This window comes from Canis lupus, chromosome 30 (genome assembly GCF_011100685.1).
Source record: "Canis lupus familiaris isolate Mischka breed German Shepherd chromosome 30, alternate assembly UU_Cfam_GSD_1.0, whole genome shotgun sequence".
NCBI lineage: Eukaryota > Metazoa > Chordata > Mammalia > Carnivora > Canidae > Canis > Canis lupus.
In genome coordinates this window covers 25,689,570-25,713,381 of record NC_049251.1, presented here as the reverse complement: position 1 = coordinate 25,713,381, position 23,812 = coordinate 25,689,570, and the positions used below count along the sequence as shown (strand labels likewise).

The window sequence follows — 23,812 nt, the reverse complement described above, 5'->3', positions numbered from 1 at the left end:
ACCAGCTAAAATGAACAAGATTGGATTTAAGAGAGATTAATGTAAACTGTGCCATAGAAGAATCGTAAAACTAAAAGAGAATAAAATGTATTGTTAGGATAAGTGATAAGAGACCAGATATATTTGTATATGGTAAGAGAAAGCCTAAAGGGACCTTTGAAATTTGGGCAGTATATTTTCATACATTACAATCCAAGCAGCTAGTATTCCTCACCTCTACGTGCCTTTAATTATCCCCTTCTTTCGTGACAACCCAGATGCTGCCATATTTTTCTCAAATTCCCCGAAGAAATTAATGCTGTCATGATTGAGAACCACAGCTCTGAATATTTCTTGCCCCTCCCCAGTCTCCCTCTTAATCCCTGATCAGGTTATCCGTAGGATTCATGGTCACCTATTCAGTAAGTTCAGTTTGGAAACCTGAGGTTGCCATAGGCTGCCATTACACTGTATTAATATACATACTTACTTTCTTCCCCATTCATTTGTTTGATCCACTTAATTGTAAAGTTTTAGAGAATAAAGACTATATTGTTCCCCAGTTTCTGACATAAGGCTGGCACAAGGTAGTCACTTAGTAAATATTAACAAATGGGGAGATGAATGAATGAACACCTCCATCCTTCTCGTTAGTTTACCTTCTACTTGTGCTACTGTTGTTTAATTTGGAACTAAATGAGAGGGAACAATTACTGTGGTGGTAATTAGAATTGTGAAGGCTAAGAAAGTATAGTTGTGTTCGGTTATGTATTTGTATACTTTAAAATTCCCTTCTTAAAAATGTAGATTACTATAACTGAATACTAGGAATAGCAACAGATTATGAACAAGATAAGAACTTTGTATTCATGTATCTCACTGGTGCAGAAAGGTATTTTTTTTTTTAAAGAAATTGGGGGTATCGTTTCATAAACAACTATGATAACAGGTTCTCTAGTTATTACTTTCCCCTATAGTGCATTTCATTATGATATGCCAGATTTCCTCTTTTGCATTCATTCAAAGCATAAAGGCATTTCCATGGTCTCAGCCATGTATGAGTGATAGAGGATTGTACAACTTTTCTAAAACCACTATTGCTTCCGTAAAACATGGCATGCAGTGTTGGAATTTTCTTTTTAAATTTTGAGATAATTAAAGGAAACTAGAAAATTTAGAATCTCAGTTTGTGAACCTGTGACCTAAGCATATCCTGCTTTTAGTGGCTTTTGTTCAACATATTAACTGACATAGCTTACTGAATTTAAGCTTTTGAAAACAACTTGCATTATAAAAAAGGTGAACAGGAAATACCTGCATCTATAATTGGCAAGAACAGTTTTCCCTTGTTGAATAAAGGGGGAAAAGTTCCAAATTGAATAACTTGTCTAAGGATTTTGCCTCTCCCTCTCTGTCAGATAATTGAAGGTAAACTTGTAATGTGATCCTATCCTGCAGAATACTTAATTTACACCAAATGGCTAAACATCAAAATGCAGGTGGCAGAGTTAGATAATAATCTAGAATTTACTATGTTAATCACGCTATATTCTCCCTGGTGATTGAGAATCATGAAGTTCCATGATAGTAATCTTCATGTGAAAAGCACATATTTGTAAATTGTATTTTTTTTTCCAGACGTATAGGAGAAAATTTGAATGCCTCAGCAAGTTCTGTAGAAAATGAGCCGGCAGTTAGTTCAGCAACTCAAGCAAAGGAAAAAGTTAAAACCACAGTTGGAATGATTCTTCTTCCAAAACCAAGAGTTCCTTATCCTCGTTTCTCTCGTTTCTCACAGAGAGAGCAGAGGAGTTATGTGGACTTGTTGGTTAAATACGCAAAAATTCCTGCAAATTCCAAAGCTGTTGGAATAAATAAAAATGACTACTTGCAGTACTTGGTATGTATTCTATTCTTCAGTTTCAGTAAACAGTATTTATTTTTTTTAGAAATTTTTTTCTTTTATATGTATATTTTTTATTGGAGTTCTGTTTGCCAATATATATTATAACACCCAGTGCTCAAATATTTTAACTTTGCTTTTATGTTTTTAGGTGCAATGTATTAACAAAAATGAAAAATTTAAGTTTAATTGACAAAGCATTGGTGCTTCATTCTTTTGTTGGTTCTATTATACTTCAGGCATTTTTCTCTGGTTCTGAGCATATTTCACTCCAGTTCATCTTATGTACTAGCAGAACAATTTTACCTTGATCATTGAGCCAATTTTAAGTTTTTTTTAATTAATTAGTAGTTTCAAGTACTCAGTTATATAAATAATGCTGTGTTGAACATCTTGGTTGCAAACTCTTTGTTCACATCTATAATTGTTTCCTTAAGATAAACTTTTAAAAATATAATTGCCAGATCAAAAACTATACATGTTTTTAAGCCTTTGATATGCACTTACACAGTTAATTGTTCTGCAATAAGTGTAAGCCAATTTGTATATACCACTATTGCATGAAGGTTTTCTTTAAAAAAATAATATCTTCACTACCACTGCATATTACCTTTTAGCCTCTATTTTGATATGGAAAAAAATGGTGATGCCTTGTTTTATATTAATTCACATTAATTTACTAATGAAAATAAGCCTTTTCCATGTGTTTTTAAGCCACTTTTATTTCTTTTGTAACTTGCCTATTCATGTTCTTTGCACATTTTTTCCATTTGAATGTTTGTCTTTTTTATGTTGAGAGCATTTTATGAAAAAGTGTATTAATTCCTAAATAGGTAGTATAATATTAGTCATTTGCTCTTCTATTTTTACAGAGTTTAGGATTTTTTTTTTTAAATCGAAGTGTAGTTGATATGCAATGTTGTATTAGTTTCAAGTGTTACACATAGTGATTTGAGATTTATATACATTGTGGAGTTTTTAATGACGAGTTTGTCATTATTATATAATAATGTTTACTATTTCTCTGATTTCTGCTTTGGATATGATATTTTAGTCTTTAAATACAAATTATTAGAACAGTGACTGAGAAGTGATTGTTTTCAGTCATACTTCTTATTCCAAGATATGTCTACTTTTTTAAAAATCAGGATATGAAAAAACATGTGAATGAAGAAGTTACTGAATTCCTAAAGTTTTTGCAGAATTCTGCAAAGAAATGTGCACAGGATTATAATCTGCTTTCTGATGATGCTCGTCTCTTCACAGAGGTAAAAAAAAATCATTTATTTAAACTGCCAAGTAGTAGGCAATAACAGCATTTTCAAACATGTGATGATCCTGTGAAAATTATATAAAAATATCAGTATTATTAATTCAGAAACCAAATTGTGTGTGGGTCATTTATTCATCGTGTATTTTAATAATGGAAATTCTAGCACCTCAAAATCATATACTGTAATATATTAACATTTGGTGTCTTTTTTTTTTTTTAACTGATCCAACTACCAAATTTGAATTAGATTTTACTCAAATGGATGGTTTGATCTGATGCACTGATTTCCCTTGTGAGAGAATGAATGTTTAAGGAGTTACCTTGGTCATTAAAAATCTGAATGGTCATTTCGTATTTAGTCACATAAATTTGTTTTCATTATCTTCATGGTAACTAGCCATAAATAAGAATTTCTAAACTGTGAGTTCATTTTCTGGTACTTAGATTATTCATGCAAATGTATAAGCAAAGCATGTAAATCACTATACTTTGTGCCCTACCATCATTCAGTGGGTCTATGAGAGATTCAGAATACACTACTTAAATAATAAATACTAATATATATTATTGTATTAGTTTATCTACAAACACCAACACCAGTCTGAATTTTTTTTAGTTTTTAAAATTAGTTATTATATACAACAGTGTGATACTTAACAGTGTTGCACTCTCCATGTAAAAATTAAGGTAGTAAGTGTATGTGTATTTTACCACAATTAAGACAAAACAAAACAAAACTGGTCACTATAATTGGGCGCAAGACAGGATATTAGTTTTACCATTTTTTTAAATACTTTTTAAGGTAAAATTTTGCTATTAATATGAACCAGAAGAGTGATTCTTCTAAATAAAAGGAAGAATTGCATTTTTATTTTCTCTGAACCTGCATATGATACTTAAACCAAGGGTCATATTTTTCCCTGTGGAGAAGTAATTGTAGCTATTCTTATTTTAATAGTGGCTTTGAAGGGACCAGAATGATGGTTTTAAAATGTAAACCAGGGATGCCTGGATGGCTCAGCGGTTGAGCGTCTTGCCTTTGGCTCCTGGTATCGAGTCCCACATTGGGCTCTCTGCATGGAGCCTGCTTCTCCCTCTGCCTATATCTCTGCCTCTTTCTCTCTGTGTCTCTCATGAATAAATAAATAAAATCTTTAAAAATAAATAAAACATAAATCACATCCCCTCGTATCATTGATTTAAAATGTTTTCTCAGTTTACTCAGAAAGAGAGGGTCTTTACAAAATTGTACAAGTGCCCTACATGATCTCACTCCCTCAACTCCTCCCTGCCCCCAGCCTCTTTCATCTTCTACATATCTTCCTCAGTTGTTCTTTTCCAGCCTACTGACCTTTTTGTGCTACTTGAAAACTCCAAGCATGATCCTGCCTTAAGGTTCTTGGCTCTTCCCATCTTTCTGGCAAGCTGTTCCCCAGATAAACGCATGGATTAGTTCCTTGATTTCTATAAGTCTATCTTCAGATACGAACTATCAAGATATCCCTAATTATCCTAAAACAAATAGCATCACTTTCAGGGTTCCTTTTACCATGTTTTATTTTACTCTTTTTTATTGTCCTTTGCAACACCTATACATAAATAGGTGCACTGCTTTGTTCCTAATAACTGAATAATGCTTGACATGCAATTAAGTTCTCAAGTGCTCATTGCAATTATTTAGTGAATATTAAAGTGTTTATTAGCAAAGTACACAATTTGATAGCCAACAATCAGCATTAAGTCTTGTTTTTTAGTCAGATTGACTCGGCAGCCTATTTTGTCTAATTTACATTTTACATCTCTACCCTAAAGGTTCACTGATATTTTTCTGATTTTTTTAGTGTTTTAAAATTTCAGTTTTATATTGTGAAATGCAATATGTTTATGGAAAAGTATGTAAAACAAATATATATATGGCTTAACAAATAATTATATAGTGAATACCCATGTAACTCTCCTCCTTTTTTTTTTAACATTTAAAAAATATATATTTTATTTATTTATTCCTGAGAGAGAGAGAGAGAGAGAGAGAGAGAGGCAGAGACACAGGCAGAGGGAGAAGCAGGCTCCACGCAGCGAGCCCGACGTGGGACTCGATCCCAGGTTTCCAGGATCAGTCCCTGGGCTAAAGACAGCACTAAACCGCTGAGCCACCAGGGCTGCCCGTAACTCTCTTCCAAGTCAAGAAATAAAACATTACCACTATCCTAGAAGCTCCCTGTGTATCCCTCCTAATAGAACATTCTCTCTCCTTGAAGAACTAATCACTGTCACAGTTTGGTGTTGGTAATTTCCATTTCCTTTATTTTGGTAGTTCTCTGAGCTCACTTTTGCCTGTTTTTGAGTTTTATGTGAACAGAATTATTCCTTCACTCATGTTTGTAAGATTCATATGCATGTATGTGTGTAGTTATAGTTCATTCATTCTCATTTCTGTGCATTATTATATGAATAAACTATAATTCCTCAATTCCTTTCTTTCCCTTAAACTTTATCTTTTCAAGAACTTGGGTCATTTGACTTGTAAAGTTTCCCACAGTCTAGATTTTGATGATTGCTTATTCAAATGGTGATATTCAACATGTTCCTCATTTCTCTATGTTTTTTACAAATTATTGATGGGATCTGGAAGCTTGATCAGAATTAGTCTTCGCCAAATGGATTTAACACATAGATGTTGTTTTCTTTATCAGGTGGCACATAACGTCTGATTGTTTCTTTTTTTTTTTTTTTTTTTTTTTTTTAATTTTTTTTTAAAGATTTTATTTATTTATTCATGATAGTCACACAGAGAGAGAGAGAGAGGCAGAGACATAGGCAGAGGGAGAAGCAGGCTCCATGCAGGGAGCCCGATGTGGGATTCGATCCCGGGTCTCCAGGATCGCGCCCTGGGCCAAAGGCAGGCGCCAAACCGCTGCGCCACCCAGGGATCCCTGATTGTTTCTTTTTTGTGGTAGTTGCAGGTGTTCATGTTCGATGCCTAGGTGTATTCATTCACTTGGGCTTACAAAATTGTAGGGTTCTAGTTGCATCATTTATTTGTATTTATTGGAAAAATTTTATTAAGATATTTTTTCACTCATCTATGTGGTTTCCTAATTCATGTAGTAGAAAAAAATGCTAGATTCTTTCCCTTTATATGCCAGTTTTGAAAAAAAAATTTATTCCAATATTGATCAGTGTTTTCTTTTTTAAAAATATTATGGGTTTTAGTCCACTGTAATTACCCTTTTTGAAGCTCAGATAATACCAGCTTTAGCCGATGACAGCTCTTCATAAGGCTTTTGAGTCTTTTTGAGTCTTTGTGGTAGTCTTTGAGGCTTGTTTTGTACATTTCCTGTTTCAACTCTGGAATCAGCCATTTCCCGGAGCCTTTGTTTCTTCCAGTGGGAAGTGGTATTTCAAGACTACAGTCTGGGTATTGGGGATGCTCATTGTTCCTGGATTGGTCATTGTTTTGGGAATATTTCAGTAGATGAAGCTAGGAAATATTTATTTAGAGAAAAAATATCACATGTGTCTCACTTTATACCACATGCAACAACCTTAGAATAACAGGGCAATCAGTCAATAGGATACTGAAAGCTGGGACGCCTGGGTGTCTCAGCGGTTGAATGTCTGCCTTTGACTCAGAGTGTGATCCCAGAGTTCTGGGATCAAGTCCCACATTGGGCTCCCTGCATGGAGCCTGCTTCTCCCTCTACCTGTGTCTTTGCCTCTTTCTCTCTCTGTCTCCTATGAATAAGTAAAATCTTAAAAAAAAAAAAATACTGAAAAGTATTTGAAAAAAATTTTTAGATGTTCTCCCTATTCTCCCTTTTTTAAAAAAAGGTGGTTCTTTATGTTGTTAGAGCATACAGTTATTACACACTAAATAAGCTCTTCCTGTTTAAGCCATATTTAATAAGGATCCATTTTAAGTGCATGTCACTGAGTTTTCACAAGTGCATATACCTGTGTAACCATGACCACAGTCATGACATAGTATATTTTGGTCACACTAGAAAGATCTCTATGTCTCTTTCTATCCATGGTCTAGGAAACCACCAGTATGCTTTTCTGTCTCCATGGATTAGATTTTCCTTTTCTAAAGTTTCAAAACTGAGTCACACACAGTGTATTCTTGTGTCTGGCTTCTTTGATTCAGCATTTTTTTGAGATTCATCTATAGTGACACAAATATGCATAATGTGCTCCTTTTTATTCCTTTTTGTTTTATTGTACAATTATACCAAATCGGTTTATCAGTTCAGCGCTTGATGGGCATTTGTGTTATTTTCAGTTTGGGGCAATTATGAATAAAGCTACTATGAGCATTCTTACACAAGGTGTTTTTTTTTTTTTTTTTTTTTTTTTTTTTGGAACATGTGTTTTTATTCTTCTTGGGTAAAGAACCAGAGTTAGAATTTCCAGATCATATGGCAATGTTATTAGAAACTGCCAGACGTTTTCATAATGGATGTACCATTTTACACTCATCAGCAATATATAAGAGTTCCAGTTGCTCTGTGCTTTTGCTAGCACTTAGTATTGGTAATTTTTTTTTGAAAAGTAAAAAGTAAAGTTTTGACCTCCAGTTTCATCTTTTTCCCCATTGATGACCTTGGTCAAACCCATGTAATTCTTTTTTTTCTTTCTTTTTCAAAATTTTATTTGAATTCTAGTTAGTTAACTAATAGTGTGATACTGGTTTCAGGAGTAGACGTTAGGAATTCATCACTTACATATAACATCCAGTGCTCATCATAACAAGTTCCCTTCTTAATACTCATCACTCATTTAACTCATCCCCTACCTACATCCCTCCATCAACCCTCAGTTTGTTCTCTATCATTAAGAGTTTCTTGTGGTTTGTTTCCCATCCTTTTTCTTTTCCCTTTCCTATAGGCTCACCTGTTTTTGTTTCTTAAATTCCACATAAAAGTGAAATCATATGATATTTGTTTTTCTCTGACTTATTTCGCTTAGCATAGTACACTCTAGCTCCATCCACATCATTGCAAATGGCACAATCTCATTCTGATGACTAAGTAGTATTCCATATATATATATATATATATATATATATATATATATTCCTATACATATATATATGTACACACACATATACACACAGACCACATCTTTATCCATTCATCTGTCAATAGACCCTTGGGCTCTTTCCACAGTTTGCTTATTGTTGATGATGCTGCTATAAACATCAAGTTGCATGTACCTTTTTGAATATGTATTTTTGTATCTTTTGGGTAAATATTTGGTAGTGCAGTTGCTGGGGCCTAGGGTAGTTCTATTTTAACTTTTTGAGGAACCTCTATACTGTTTTCCAGAGTGGCTGTACCAGTTTGCATTCCCAACTATTGGTAATCTTTTTACATTTTAACAACCTCATAGGTGTGTAGTGGTGTCTCATTATGGTTCTAGTTTGCATTTCCCTAATGAGCAGTGACGTTTTAAAATCTCTTACTGATTTTATTGGTTTTTATTTTTATTGAATCTTGAAAGTTCTTTATATGTTCTGAATACAAGTCTATTATATATGTAGTTTTCTCCTAGTTTATGACATGTTTTTAAGAGTGTTTCCTAACAGAATTTTAATTTTAATGCTCATTTTTCAAAATGTTTTATGGTTGGTGCTTTCATGTGTTGTAGCATAGAAATTTTTGCTGACCCCAACTGTTTCTCATCTGGGATCACTTTTACTTCTTTACCCCTGCCCCATAGATTTTTTTTTAATTTTTTTTAAATTTTTATTTATTTATCATAGTCACAGAGAGAGAGAGAGAGAGAGAGAGAGGCAGAGACACAGGCAGAGGGAGAAGCAGGCTCCATGCACCGGGAGCCCGATGTGGGACTCGATCCCGGGTCTCCAGGATCGTGCCCTGGGCCAAAGGCAGGCACTAAACCGCTGCGCCACCCAGGGGTCCCTGCCCCATAGACTTTAAAATGTCTGGAGACCTTTTTGGTTGTCTCAAGTGGCAGAAAGCTACTGGTACCTATTGGCTAGAGGCCAGGAATGCTACTAAGCATCCTACAATGCACATGACATCTCCCACAACAAAGAATTATCCAGCCCAAAATGTCAGTAATCCTGTGTTGAGAAACCCTGATTGAGGTGTTTTATGGTTTAACAATAATGTGAATGAATGTCCATTTCAAGTTTTTATGGTGCAAGATGTGAGGTTTGGATCAAAATTCATTCTTCTTTCATATGGATAGCTAGTTCTAGAATAATGATTCTCACCTGAGAGCGATTTTGCCTCCCCAGAGAACATTCAGTAATGTCTGGAGACATTTTTCATTGTCAAAACTGAGGAAGGCATACTTCTGGCATCTAGTGGGTAGAACCAAGGATGTTGCTAAATATCCTTCAGTGTATAGGATGCCTGTGCCCCACCCCCCTCGCCAAGAACTATCTGGTCCACAATGTGAAAAGTGCTAAAGTTGAGAAACTCTGCCTAGCACTGTGGTTTGAAAAAGCTGTTTGTTCCCTCACTGAATTGCCTTGTCACCATTGATATGTGTATGGGTTGATTTCCTGACTCTGGTTTATTTCATTGTTCTATAAATCTCTCTCTATTCCACTACCACCTGGTCTTGTAAGTTTCAAAACCATGTGAGGGAAGTCCTGCAACTTTGTTCTTTTTAAAAATTGTTTTGGCTCTTTTTAGTCCTTTACATGGAAATGGAAATTTTGATATCCTCTTGTCAGTTTCTACAAGAGAGCTAGGTGGAATTTCAATAGGATATCTTTGAATCTGTAGGCTTGTATTTTACAAATATCTTTTAAAATTGTATTTAACTAGATTGCTTTTTTCCTTTTCTTTTTAAATAAAATCTGATATTTCTTGTCTTTTAGCTAGAAAGGTTAGTTATTTACATTCATTATGATAATTGATGTAAATGGGCTTGTTTATGATTTCTTTGTCTTTTTATAAAGTTCTTTCTAATTTTACTTCTTTTGAGGGGATTGACTTTTTTTCTCCTCCTTTTCCTCTCCTTATTGATTTGAAATTTATTCTTTGTTTTTCAGTTCTCTTAATGGTTACCCTTGAAAAAAATTTTTTTAAGATTTTATTTATTCATGAGAGACAGAGAGAGAGAGAGAGAGAGAGAGAGAGAGGCAGAGACATAGCAAGAGGGAGAAGCAGGTTCCATGCAGGGAGCCTGATATGGAACTCTATCCCTGATCTCCAGGATCACGCCCTGGTCTGAAGGCAGCACTAAACCGCTGAGCCACTAAACCACTGAGCCACTAAACCGCTGAGCCACGGGGGCTGCCCTACCTTTGAATTTTACAGTGATTTTTCCCCCTCATTGAATTGCCTTGTCATCATTGATGTGTGGGTCAATTTCCTGCTTCTATTCTGTTAGTCTATATATTTACAGAGACCATAGATCATTTTGACTTTCATCATATCCCTCCTGACATTTACTGCTGTCTCTTTTTAAAACCTACATTAATTATTTTATATGAACAATGTTTATTTTACCTACAAATTTTGACTATTTTTGGCTTTCCATTTCTTCTTCTCAAGTATACATTCTGAGATCCTCTTCATTGTTCCTGAAATGCTTTGTGTTCTAGGTGTTTCTTTGATGATGGTCTCTTGGTGATGAACAATCTTTTGGTTTTTTTATCGGAAAATATTTTTATTTTGTTCTCTTTCTTATATGATAGTTTTACTCCTTACATAACTCTTAAGTTGACTGTTTTGTTTTTCACTCTGAAGATATAATTTTACTTTTTTTTTGCTCCAGTTACTGTTTTTGAAAAGTGTGTTATCTGTTTCTCCTGCCTTTTAGAGAGTCTACCCTTTCTCTCTGACTGCTCCTTATTTTTGGTGTTTCACAGTTGCATTACTGTGTGTATGTTTAAATCATCCTTTTTTTTTTTTTTTTTTTTTTTTTTAAACAAATCCCTCCTGGTCTTTATTACTTTTTACATTGACAAAGCAATTCTCCAGCTCTCAAGTGGGAGTGGGGTGGTGGGTGCTATGAGGCCATCTGCTGGCACCACACACCGCTGGATTTCCCTCCTTCTTGGTCACTGGGTATTTCCTCCAAACCCAGACACAGGAGTGTCATCCTTGGTTTATTATGTTTCTTGTATCTGTATATTCCTGTCCTTTATCAGTTCTGGAAAATTCTCAGCGATTTTCAGTTACTGCTTCTCCTTAATTTTCTCAACTCTGTCTTTCTAGGATTCCTGTATTCCCTAGGTTAGACCTCAGTCAGTCTTCCATTTCTCTCCCCCTGCCCTCCCCCTTTTCCTCTCTCTCTCTTTCCCTATTTACATGGTAAAATATACATAACATAAAAGCTACTATTTTAACCATTTTTAAGGACAATTGACTAGCATAAAATACTTTTATACTGTTGTGAGTATAATCCTATCCACCTCTAGAACTTCTGTATCTTCCCAAACCGAAACTCTATACCAGTTAAATGACTCATCATTCCCTCTTCTCCCCAATCCCTGGCAACCACCATTCTACTTTCTAGCTCTATGAATTTGACTTTTCTAGGTACCTCACATAGTGGAATATTTATCCCTTTGTGATTTTTATTTCATTTAGCATAATGTGTTCTTCAAGATTCAACCATGTTGTAGAATGTGTCAATTTCTTCCCGTTTTAAAATTTTTATTTGTAGTAAAATACACATAAACCTAAAATTTACTATCTTCATTATCTTTAGTGTGGAGTTCAGTAATATTAAATACATTCAGATTGTTATAAAGCCAGTCTCCTGAATTCTTTTCACCTTGCAATACGGACTCTACCCATTTCTGATCTGTTTCTGCTAACAACACTTCTCATACCAAATACGTGCTTGTTTTTTCCCCACACCAACCAGTCCTCCAACTCTCTGAAAGGCAGCTATTTTCACCATTGTCCACCAATACAAGTTCTCCAACTCTCTGGACAGTAGGCCTAGGGTTCCCCTGACCTCTTCCTCTGGTTGAGTAATTTGCTTCAGAACTCTGGAAACACTTTGCTTGCTTAAAAGATACAACTCAGGAACAGCCAAATGAAAGAGAGATGCATATGGCAAGAAATGTGGGAAGGGACAGAGAACTTCTATGCCCTCTCCAGGCATATCACCTTCCTAGTACCCGTTTGTTCATTAAGTTTTGGAGCTCTCTGAACCCCATAGTTTAGAGGTTTTTATGGAAGCTTTGTTTCCTAGGCATAATTGATTAAATTATTGGCTCTTGGAGATTAGGTCAATCTCCAGCCCTCTGATCATCCCCTGGATTTACTGGCAACCATCCCCCATCCTGAAGTTGTATAGGAGCCATGATTCATCTCAGTAGCATACAAAAGACATTCATTCTTGTCACTCAGGAAATTCCTAGAGTTTTAGTGCCCTGTGTCAGGAACCAAAAACAAAGACCAAATACATATTTATTTTATCACGTGTATTATACAATAACTCTCAGTTCCCACCCTTCTCAGTTTGTAGCAACCTTCATTCTTTCTGTCTGAATTTGATCTTATCTAGGTAACCACATATAAGTGGAATTTATGGTATTTGTCTTTTTTGTGACTTACTTTACTTAGTGTAATGTCTTCAAGATTCACCCATGTTCTAGCATGTTTCTAAATTTCCTTCCTTTTTAAGGCTGAATACATATTCCATTGTATGTATCTGGGCATTTTGCTTATCCATTCATCCATTGATGGACACTTTAGTTACTTCTGCCTTTTGGCAATTATGAATAATGCTGCTGTGAACATGCATTTACAAATATCAGTTCAAATCTCTGTTTTGTCAGGCTTTAATGTTAGAGTCTCATGCTCAGCTCTTCACCTGATCTTCCCACTGGTGAAAGCATTTGCCCTCAAGACATCTCATCTTTCATAGGTTTTCTTACTGCTCACTGCTCCTGTTTCTTCCCACTCTAGGGGTCCAGGGTTTGCTTATTTACTTAAGGTCGTTGAGATTCTTTTTGTTTTTTACCAAGTCCAAGAATGCATGAAATTGTTAGCTGTAATTTGTCCAGTATCTAGTGGGATTTGGATAAAAGTGCTCTCTCTTCAAAGCATACCTACTCTACCATACTGCCAGAAGTAGGGTCCATTATTTTTAAATTTTGCACATCTATGATACCATATTTTTCCTTTCTAGCCCAAAATAAAATTTAGGGAGCAGAGTCATTTTCACCTTTCTTTGTTATGATAGATCAATATTATGCACATGCATGTGCTTGTGGTGTAGTTCTCAGGATATCTTGAATGTTAAATAACATTTGGTGGTTGGGTGATGGGAAACAACCTAAATCTCTTAATCTTTGTAGCTCTTTTTCAAAGACAAATTGTGGGCGGCCTGCGTGGCTCAGTGGTTTAGCGCCGCCTTCACCCCAGGGCCAGATCCTGGAGACCTGGGATCGAGTCCCGCGTCGGGCTCACTGCGTGGATCCTGCTTCTCCCTCTGCCTGTGTCTCTGCCTCTCTCTCTCCCTTTCAGTGTATCTGTCATGAATGAATAAATAAAATCTTTTAAAAATTTAAATTTAAAAAATAAAGACAAATTGTTAGTTAGAAACCCTTAAGTATATCAAATAATGATCCTTTAGTTGCTTAATACCTACCAGTTGTGAAATACCTTTAATAATATATAGTGACGTACCTGAATATAGGAGTAAACCTGTGTTAGATTTTCCTGTGACTTTCTCTTTCCCTAATTACTAAATTAAATGAAACTCCGTTACAAGCACTGTAATATCCGACAGTTGTTACCAAGATGTGTGAGCAAATATCTAACTAGAATAGTCTCTGTATCATATAGTTCTTATATATTGCTTTCTTTTGCACATATGTTCAAATTCTTTTAATGACTGCCACAGGATGGGAATGTTAGAGGTAGAAGTTAACTAGTGTAAATGAGGAGCAAAGATACGATGCAGATCTGACTTTGCAATTGACTAGGATTTTTAAAAACAAACAAAACCTTCCCATGTTAACGCCTATCTGCCTCAGTTGCAAGAAATATCCTGAATAAAATACCAGTGTCAGCAGTGAAAAGCATGGATGGAGGGGGAAAAATGTAAAAGTTAGCAGGAAGTGAGGATTAAGGAAAGGGAGAAGGAGATATGAAATTAGATGAAAAGAGACTGGAGTAAAATTATTAATTTGTAATGACAAATTTTATAAATTTCTGAAGGAAACAGGATATAACGATTACAAAGATATGCTTATTGCTAATTACGTTTGTGATATAAAGTATATTCTAAAAGGTTCGTATTAGATTCATTGACAGAAGAGGAAAAAATGCATTTCTTAGAAGATGAAGTACATGTGTTTTTTATAACCTGACTCCACCCAAAACCACTGTGCATTTTTTAGTTATTTACATGTTATCACAAGTGTCATATATCCTACTTGAGTAAAGCTGTGAATTTTATTTCCTTCTTGATTATATTTCCTGATGAGTTATAGTATTTTTGAAAAGTTTAGAGAGAAGAAAATACTAAATACTCCATCATTTAATTAGTTTTAAAATTGATATTTTTTTTTAGATTATAGATTAGAATGATTTGTAATACAACTACTTTGTTAATCCATTGTGCTTGGGAATCTTTTTAATGTATTAAACTTACTTATTTCTAATTAGTCATGTAACTGCTTTTGTTGCAGGAAAGTGTGTTGAAATTTTCATGTGGCTTTATTTCCTTGACAGTTTCTTAAATAGCACAGAAAATATGATGCATCTTTTCTATTTAATTTTAAATTTTAATACAATTGCTAATTTTAGTATTCTTACATATCAATCTTTTAAGAAATTAGGTTAAAAAGAATTATGAAAATGAGAGAGTAACTCACATAAGGAATATACATTATGCGTGGATTATTAGAAGTTTGATTAATGAATGAGGCTAATACTTTCAATGAATAATTATGTAGTCATATGTAACTAAATTATTTTTGTTGTATTTAGAGAAGTGTGATAAAAATGAATTTCTCTTAATTTTTATTTCCCAGCAAATTTTAAGAGCTTGCACTGAACAAGTGAAAAAGTATCCAGAGTTCTATACTCTCCATGAAGTCACTAGCTTAATGGGATTCTTCCCCTTCAGAATAGAGATGGGATTAAAGTTAGAAAAAACTCTTCTTGCATTGGTAAGGTTTACCAACGAAGATATAACTTTCTTTTGTCTAAAACATCACCTATATTTCACATAGATGATATTTATGTTTTAAGTTTTGAACAATGAGATACAACTTCTAAAATATGCAAATGTATCTTTTATTTTGTGGATATCAATACTTGATTTTTTTTTTTAATGTCACTATCAACTTTGTTTCTTGATTTTCTTTTCTTCATTCTCATCTTTCTTAATGTTTCAGAATACAAGCAGGGGACCTTTTTTCTTTTAAATGATTTTACTCACAATCATGGAAAATAAGTATGTATAGAGAGGATATTTTAAAGTTTCTGTTATATTTGTACCTCATAAAATGAGAGGTTAGAATGTAAAGTGATAAGGAAAATTCCATGGCACCCTTGTTTTGGATGTTTTTGAAAAAAACATGTAGGTCGTGTAGCAAAATCATAGAAGTCTTGGCTTTAAGAAGACTAAAGTAGAGTGGAGAATTTTAAGTTAAGAGTTTCATATGATGAAAAGATACTTTTCTTAGGGGGAAAAAATACATATGATACTTGCAATAAGACATTCCCTTTTTTCTTACTTAGGGCAGTGTAAAATATGTGAAAACAGTATTTCCCTCAATGCCTGTGAAGTTACAGCTCTCAAAAGATGACATAGCCACCACTGAGACACCAGAAAAAACAGCTGCAGCTATGCATTATGTAAGTAGGAAAGTGCTTTTCCCAAGTAATCTCCTACCTCATAAAGTACATATAATCTTACTGTTACAAGGTCCCCTTCTTGAATTTCTCCCTTCTTTTTGGCATTTCATCAAAGAAATTTCCAATAAATATAATGAAGTAACAAGTTATATGTTGTTTTTCAGGATATTAGTAAAGATCCAAATGCAGAGAAGCTTGTTTCAAGATATCACCCTCAGATAGCTCTAACTAGTCAATCATTATTTACATTATTAAATAATCATGGACCAAACTACAAGGAACAGTGGGAAATTCCTGTGTGTATTCAAGTAATACCTGTTGCAGGTTTGTGATTTGCCATATAAAGTAATGCTCTCAAAAGAGGAGTTGGAACAGTTCTATTTCAGCTGTCTAAACATAGGTGGTCATTTGTCAAATAAAATCTTAAGTTTTGATTTAAGGTGGATGTGAATTTTACATTTACATTTTGTAGAACTTTAAATGTATAGTGCTACTATAGAATTGATACTCATGCATGAGTTATTAGATCTATGGAACCTGTACTCATGTTGGGGGGTGAGAGAGAAATAGTTATGTTATAGGGTAGCCAAAAATACATGAAAAAAATTCTCCGTCTTTCATTGAAATGAAAGGAATGCAATACCTTATTAGTCTCAAATGGGTGAGTTTCCAAGACTTGTCTGGTATTGGAACTCAGAATTAAAATAGGTCTATACTTGTAAGCACTGGATAGGTTTTCTTTGGACTGAGAAGTTAATATCTTCTAGAATAATATTATATGTAATGATTTTAGTAAATCTAGAACTGTGTCTAATGAAACAAAACTATAGAGTTATATGTAATCTATTCTCTGTGGTAAAATTTCATCACTTTTTGAAAGTCCTATAAGAACTGAGTAATAATGACAATAAAAGTATAAGAAATAAAAAGCAGAAGCTCTCTTTTAAAAATTTCTTAGAGAACATGTTTTTCTTGCCAAAATCTCTCCCCTTTTATCTGTAACGCACATTAAAGATCACAAGTTCAAGGGTGGAAAATACATGAGACATGTGCTACGCTTTCCTGTGCTGTATTTCTTTGTTTGGTAATCTTTCTTTCTGTCCTATATCCTGTTTGTTTTAAAATATAACTTCTGGAAACTAATCACTCTCTTTATTTTTCTGTTTTAAGGTTCAAAACCGGTTAAAGTAATTTATATTAATTCACCACTTCCCCAAAAGAAAATGACAATGAGAGAGAGAAATCAAATCTTCCATGAAGTTCCATTAAAATTCATGATGTCCAAAAACACATCTGTTCCAGTCTCTGCAGTATTTATGGACAAACCGGAAGATTATATGTCTGAAATGGATGTATGTAATGCTTGCTTTTTTTTTTTTTAAGGGAATGCACTTTATCTTTTTGAAGCATAAAGTTTTATTGCAAGGCTTTAAATCTAGTAGTTAAAAATAAAGACTTTAGATTTAAAGTTAAAATTGAACCCCCAGTCAAGCTAGACTTTAAGCAACTAAATTAACTTCCTTCAGCCTCAGTTTTCTCCTTTTGTAAAAGAAAAATGATAATACCTACTTCACAAGGATAAGTTAGTTATTATATGTAAAATGCTGAGTAAAGTCTTTAGTATATATGAAAAAACTTAGTGGTGGTGGTAATCATGATAGTGGTTTTATTTAATTGGCCTCATTCATATTCAAGAGTTTTTAAGTATGAAAAGGAATAGATGAGTTTGGTGCAGAAAAGTATTTGGCCAGATTGTTAATTCTTTTCAGTATACTCAGTAGCTGCATGACCTTAGGTAAGCTTTGTAATTTCTGTCTCTGGTTTGCTCATCTGTAAAATGGGTTTTAAGACAGTACCTAATTCAGGATTATTTGGGATTAAATGAGTTAATACAAGTAAAGCATTTAGAACAATGCTTGGCATTCCATAAATACTATTTCTATTATTTTGTGTATTTAAAAAATATTTTTCCATGATTCTTAAAGTTAAGACATTCTGTTTTGGACAAAACTTTATCTGTTCGTTTTACAAATCCTTCGCATTGAGGATACAGCAGTGAATAAAGTCTCTTTTTTCTCTCACAGCTTACATTAGTGATAGAGGATGCAGATAATTAAACCATAGCAAACAAGCAGGTGCTATGCAGAAAAATAGAGTAGGTTATTGGTAAATTGGTGGGAATTGGATTGTTTTAGATTGATGATCAAGAAGGCTTTTCCAACAGGAGATACGAACAGAGACTTGAATAAAGTGAAGGAGCAAACAAAATTAGAAAATAAAATAGAAACACATTTTTTTTATTTTATTTATACCAAAGAGCTCATACTATTTTAAGAATATTGGCCTTTTGTCTTTCATATTCGTTTATGTTTTTCTCTACCATTTGCCTTTAATATATATATGGTATAATGTCATAAAGTACTTTCAATTGTTTCTTAAGTTTTCTTTTTTTACATTTTTAAATCTATCTTATACTTGGTATGAGGTGAATGTCAGGAAATAACAAGCTCTATGAAGAAACATGAAGTAGGTTGAAAGGGATAAAAAGTGACAGAGTAATTTCTTTCTGTAATGGCAAACCAAGTAATTTGGATCTTTACCATTACTTGCTTACAACTAAAAAGTGGGACAAAATATAAAAATTTCTTTCTTAGAGTCATCAAAGAGCTAACAAGATAGGAAATTACAGGGCTGAGATTCTAGAGGAGACCAGAATCCAGAAAGGTAAGTCTTTAACTCAGAGTCATGTTTGCCCTGAATGATATTTGCCATTTCTGAAGGGGCAGCAAAAAATGAACTATGTTTTTTGGCAGCATCACAGGACTAGAGGGACAAAAGTCAGAGTTTATTCTACTAAGTGCTTAAACCCTAGAGGGCTGCACCCCAGGAGTAAGGGTGAACTAGAGATAAGTCCACTTTCTCAGAATTTGTAGTGTGAGTTTTCAGGACTTGAACTTGGATTGAGATGCTTTTGGCTTGCTAGTGTCTCTAGACACCCAGTAAGAGTGAATAAAAGTAATTCTTAGAGGAATATAATGTCATTTTGAGTCTTAAATATTTCTACAATTAACTTTTTAAATAAAGCATCTAGAAAGCATAAGGATAACCAAACCCACGAGGAAACTAGATACTGTGAGCAAGAACCATCAGAAACAATGACCAAAGAAATAGACTCACGAAAATAGATCCTGCAATTATCTATCAGAAACTATTAACCATCTCTGTTTGATTATACAGCATTCAAGGAAATTAAAGCCATACTGAAAATTTCAATGAGGAACTAGAAATTTTAAAAGCGATAGTAGATTTGAAAAAGAACTAAAGAAAAAATTTTAACTGAAAAATATAATAAGTTAAGGATTTTTAAATGGGGTTAATAGCACCTTAGATAAAGCTGAAAAGAGAATTGATAAACTGGAAGATGAGTCTGAAGATGAGACTATCCATAATGAAATACAGACAACAAAAAGAACAGGGTAAGAGATATAGAGGATATAGTGATAATATCTAACATGTTATCCAGAAGGATAGTGTAAAAGAGATAATCAGACCAATAGGTGGAAACAAAAAACAAACTCTTAAAAGCCACCAGAAACCCGGCACCTAGGTGGCACAGTCAGTTAAGTATCCAACTCATAATTTCAGCTCAGATAGTGATCTTAGTCATAAGATTAAGCCCAGCATCTGGCTCCTCGCTCAGCATGGAATCAGCTTGAGACTCTCTCTCCCCCACTCCCTACATGCTCTCTCTCCCTCTGTCTCTCAAATAAATAAATAAATCTTAAAAAAGAAAAAAGCCACCAGAAAAACAAAATGTACATTACCATTATAGGACGGTAAGAATGAGAGTTAGACTGGCAAGGAATTTGTCAACAATAGCAATGGAAGCCAGAAGACACTGGAACAATATACTGTACTAAAATAACCCCTACACTAAAATTCTCTAACCAGTGAAAATATTCTTAAAAAAAAAATTAAATATATTTTTAGATAAAAACTGGGTTTACTACCAGAAAACTGCCTCTGTTGGTTGTTCTTTAGGCACAAGGAAAATAATTCCAGACAGAAGGAGCATGGTACACAGATGCAAGAAGGAATGAAGAAAAACAAGTGAAAATAATGTGGATAGGCTATAATTTGTAGATGAGTCCAGGGGCACTCAGGAAATTAAGAGAGTTCTAAGATAACCTGGGCCTTTAAAACTCTAGAAACTAACCAAAGTCCCTTCCAAAACAAAGCCTTCACTCAGACTAGTAGTAGAATTCATATTGAGCAAAACAAGAACATTAAAGGTAAAGAAAAGAGAAGTTTTCGTATAACTGAGGAAGAGGAGAATAGAGAAAGCAGATTTCAGAATGTACTTAAGATTTTATGCACTCAGACAAACTTATATGCATACAAACACACCTACATACATACATACGTAATTACATACTTTTTGGTAACAGTGGAGCATAAGCTTAGAGCCATGAAGTTCAGAAAGCTATCATGCCATACCCTTACACGGGATTGTCTTCCCATAGGAGCAGAACCCATCTAATTTAAAGATGAGAAATTGAAGGGTAATGTTGATAGAAGCTCATGCAAAAATATTAGAGGAAAAAAGATAATTGCTGTAACATTTCCATAGTCAAATGAAGAAAGATGTACCCACAAAACATGAAATGGGTTCATCCTTTGCCCTAGAAATCTCAATTCTAGAAATATAGCTCAGAGGTACACTAGGGAGGGGCGCCTGACTGGCTCTAACAGTAGAGCATGTGACTCTTGATTGTAGGATTGTAAATTTGAACCCCGCTTTGGGTGTAGAGATTACTTAAAATCTTATAAAAAAAACAAACAAAAAACAAAATAAAAAAGTATACTAGGAAAAGAGCAAAACGTATGTGCAGGGTATTCATTGCAGCACTATTTATAGTAGCCAAAGACTGGAAACAAACCACATGTCCCTTAATAGGGCATTGATTAAATAAACTGTACATCCTTAGTACCATAGAATGCAGCTATTAAAAGGAATGAGGAAGCCATAGGTCGTTGTAGAGTGATACCTAAGATCTACTGTTAAATGAAAAAGGTAAGGAAGAAAATATCTTGCGTAATATGCTACTTTTTATTTATGAAAGGTGAAGTACAAATCTATATACTTATTTGCTTATCTATGCTTATATTAAAAAGAATAAAAACCCTACATAATAAAAAATAAACCTAAAATTAATTAAAAATTGTTAATTAAATTAACATAAAATTGTTAATTTAATGTGGGGGAAGGATAAAACAAAGTCAAGAAAGCAGGGATGTCAACTAGATTTACTTTATTTTACAGTTTTGACTTTTAAGTCATAAAAATTTTTTCCACGTCTATAAAAAATTTTTTTGAAATGGTATAAAAGCCAACCTAAGCTGAAAGGAAACAAATCAATCGACTGTATATTAAGCTAGTGGTTTAACCACTCAGTGAATTTTTTTAAATGATTAGAAACTAATTTGACTATACATCCCTAAAGATGTATATCCTAAGTACAAAAAGAACTGCCAAAAAAAACTTAAACTGCATTTAGCAACTATATTGTCATTAATAATACTACTTTGGTATTTTGAGCACATTAGATAGTATGATAAAACAAGTAATTATGTGTATATGAGGAACGAAGAATTTCGGAGATAGAAGAGATATAAATGCCAATCAAGAAGTTAAGTAAAAGCCCTGGAATAGTATCAAAAAGATGCCAGAGCCAGTTGAAGGATTTCCTGTTGACCAGAGATGTGTCAGTTTGACATGACAAAGAATGACCACAATGGATTAAAACATATGAAGTATGTTAAAACCCCTGAACCCATAATGATACTTCAAAAAAAAAAAAAGTACTGGTCACTTTTGGAGGGTGCTAGGACATAAAGTCATTCTAAAAACCAATAAAAAGAAAAAATACCAGACAATTATCTTGCCTGTCCAGTGCAAACTATATTACAGGGTTGTGATAGAATATGACTGTCACCATTTTGCAGCTCCTAATGAAATAGTAAACCTAAGCAGTAATCTTCAGTTCTGGCTACTAAAATAATTAGATCAATGAGGAATTTCATAATGGATAGATTAACTTGAGAACACTCAATGAACCAACAGAGTAATTATAATATCACAAGAAGAAAGACAACCAGAAAATTGTTATCCTCCTGGTTGAAGTAGGAAGTACACAGTACCACCATAGTCAGGTTAAAAAACAACAACAAACTACCTGAATCTAATCAAGCTACTACATTGTTTTAATAGGAAACTTAGGGAATAAAAGAATGTGTTAAATGACATCAGAGGGATGCGGAAGTTAAAATCCAGAATTGGAAATTTTTGCAAGACAACTTGTTTTTTTCCTGCAAATATCTGGTATGTGGGAGTTGCCAGAATTTGGAGGAGAAACATTTGAGAAATTAAAGAAAATTGAAAGAGATGTCAGCCAAATACAGTGTGGGGATCTTGATTGGATCCTGATTCCAATAAACAATTGTAAAAAAACATTTATCAGACTGAGAAATTTTAACACTTATTACATATTTTATGACATTAAGGAATTATTAATTTTTATTGATATAGTTAATGACATGTAGAGAAGAATCCTTTTACCCCTGCATACTGAAATATTTACAGATAAATGATATTTAAAATTTTATCTAAGTTATGTTAGAAATTAGACCATTGTTTTTCAATTAATTTTTGGTTTTATAATTATTAAATTTCTTCATTTTATTATTATGATTATGTTAGTATTTTCTTATTTCTTGAAAAGGCTGTGAATGATAGTTCTGATTTTTAATGTCTAATATTTTTTTTTGTTGCTTTTTAACTATTCTGCAGTTACTTTAATTTCTTCTTTTATCCAACAATTTGGAGTATATTTTAATGTCCAAATGTTTGGGATTATGGTTGTTTGTTTACATTTTTTTCTTAATGATTTCTAATTTTATTTCCTTCTAAATAGGGAATAAGATCTTAGCAGATTTTGCTTTGTACTATATTGATGTTTTCTTTATATGTTAATTTATAGTCCATCTTTGGAAATGCCCCTTGGATTCTTGGGAGGGAAAAGGTATATCTTTGCAGTCTGTATATATGTTTTCAGTCATTCGTATATATTGGTTTCGTTTAATAGTATAGTGCTTCTATATCCCTGTTTTTACTCAGAGGTAGTATATTGTTGACCAAGTACAATTGTGTTTCTGTCAAATTTCCTTTTGTTTTTCAATTTTGACTACATATTTTGACTAAATATTTTGAAGTTATTTGGCATGTCACAATTCATTCTTTAATCATGGATTTCATCTTTTTTCAGTATAGGATCCCTTTTTGTATCAGATGTTTTCTATATTGAATTCTGCTTTGTCTAACACTTAATATTGCTCTCTCATCTCTCCATTTCTTGATGTTAGTCCCATTGTTTTGTTTTTAACCTTTCTGTATAAGAATGCCTCATGTAAACAGCATATGGTTTACTCTTATTTTTACTAAATCCGGTGATCTATTTTATAAGAGATACTGTTTATTGAGAAATTTCTTACTATGTGCCAGAGAGTATGCTAAGAAACTTTCTATATACAAGTTCTCATTTAATCTTTAGAACAAATCCAAGAAGATGACTCTATTGTCATTATTTAAAGATGAAGAAATTGAGGTTCAGAGAGGTTGAATAACTTACATAGGTTGTTCTTTCTCTCTATGTGATTGCTGGTAGAATATTCCTCCCTCAAATCCTAAATTGTATGGCTAGTGGATGTCTATAGCAGATGTAACCAGACTTTTATGGTATTTATCTAAAGTCCTTTGCTAGATTGAAGAGAGATCTATTGCTGCTT

At 33.6% G+C, this 23,812-nt stretch overlaps 1 protein-coding gene across 8 annotated transcripts in view; it reads left to right on the top strand.

Annotated features, from left to right (window-relative positions):
• ICE2 (interactor of little elongation complex ELL subunit 2) overlaps window positions 1-23,812 on the top strand; it is a 67,562-nt gene that overhangs the window by 8,074 nt on the left and 35,676 nt on the right. For 5 of the 8 annotated variants that reach the window (XM_038580590.1, XM_038580586.1, XM_038580587.1 and 2 more), the window contains 7 exons: window positions 1,618-1,879; window positions 3,031-3,150; window positions 15,139-15,276; window positions 15,851-15,967; window positions 16,132-16,291; window positions 17,138-17,319; window positions 23,008-23,049. In XM_038580590.1, coding sequence (XP_038436518.1) covers window positions 1,618-1,879; window positions 3,031-3,150; window positions 15,139-15,276; window positions 15,851-15,967; window positions 16,132-16,291; window positions 17,138-17,319; window positions 23,008-23,049 — 1,021 coding nt within the window. The remainder of the gene's footprint in view (window positions 1-1,617; window positions 1,880-3,030; window positions 3,151-15,138; window positions 15,277-15,850; window positions 15,968-16,131; window positions 16,292-17,137; window positions 17,320-23,007; window positions 23,050-23,812) is intronic. The other 3 variants (XM_038580593.1, XM_038580592.1, XM_038580588.1) reach the window with 2 other exon arrangements.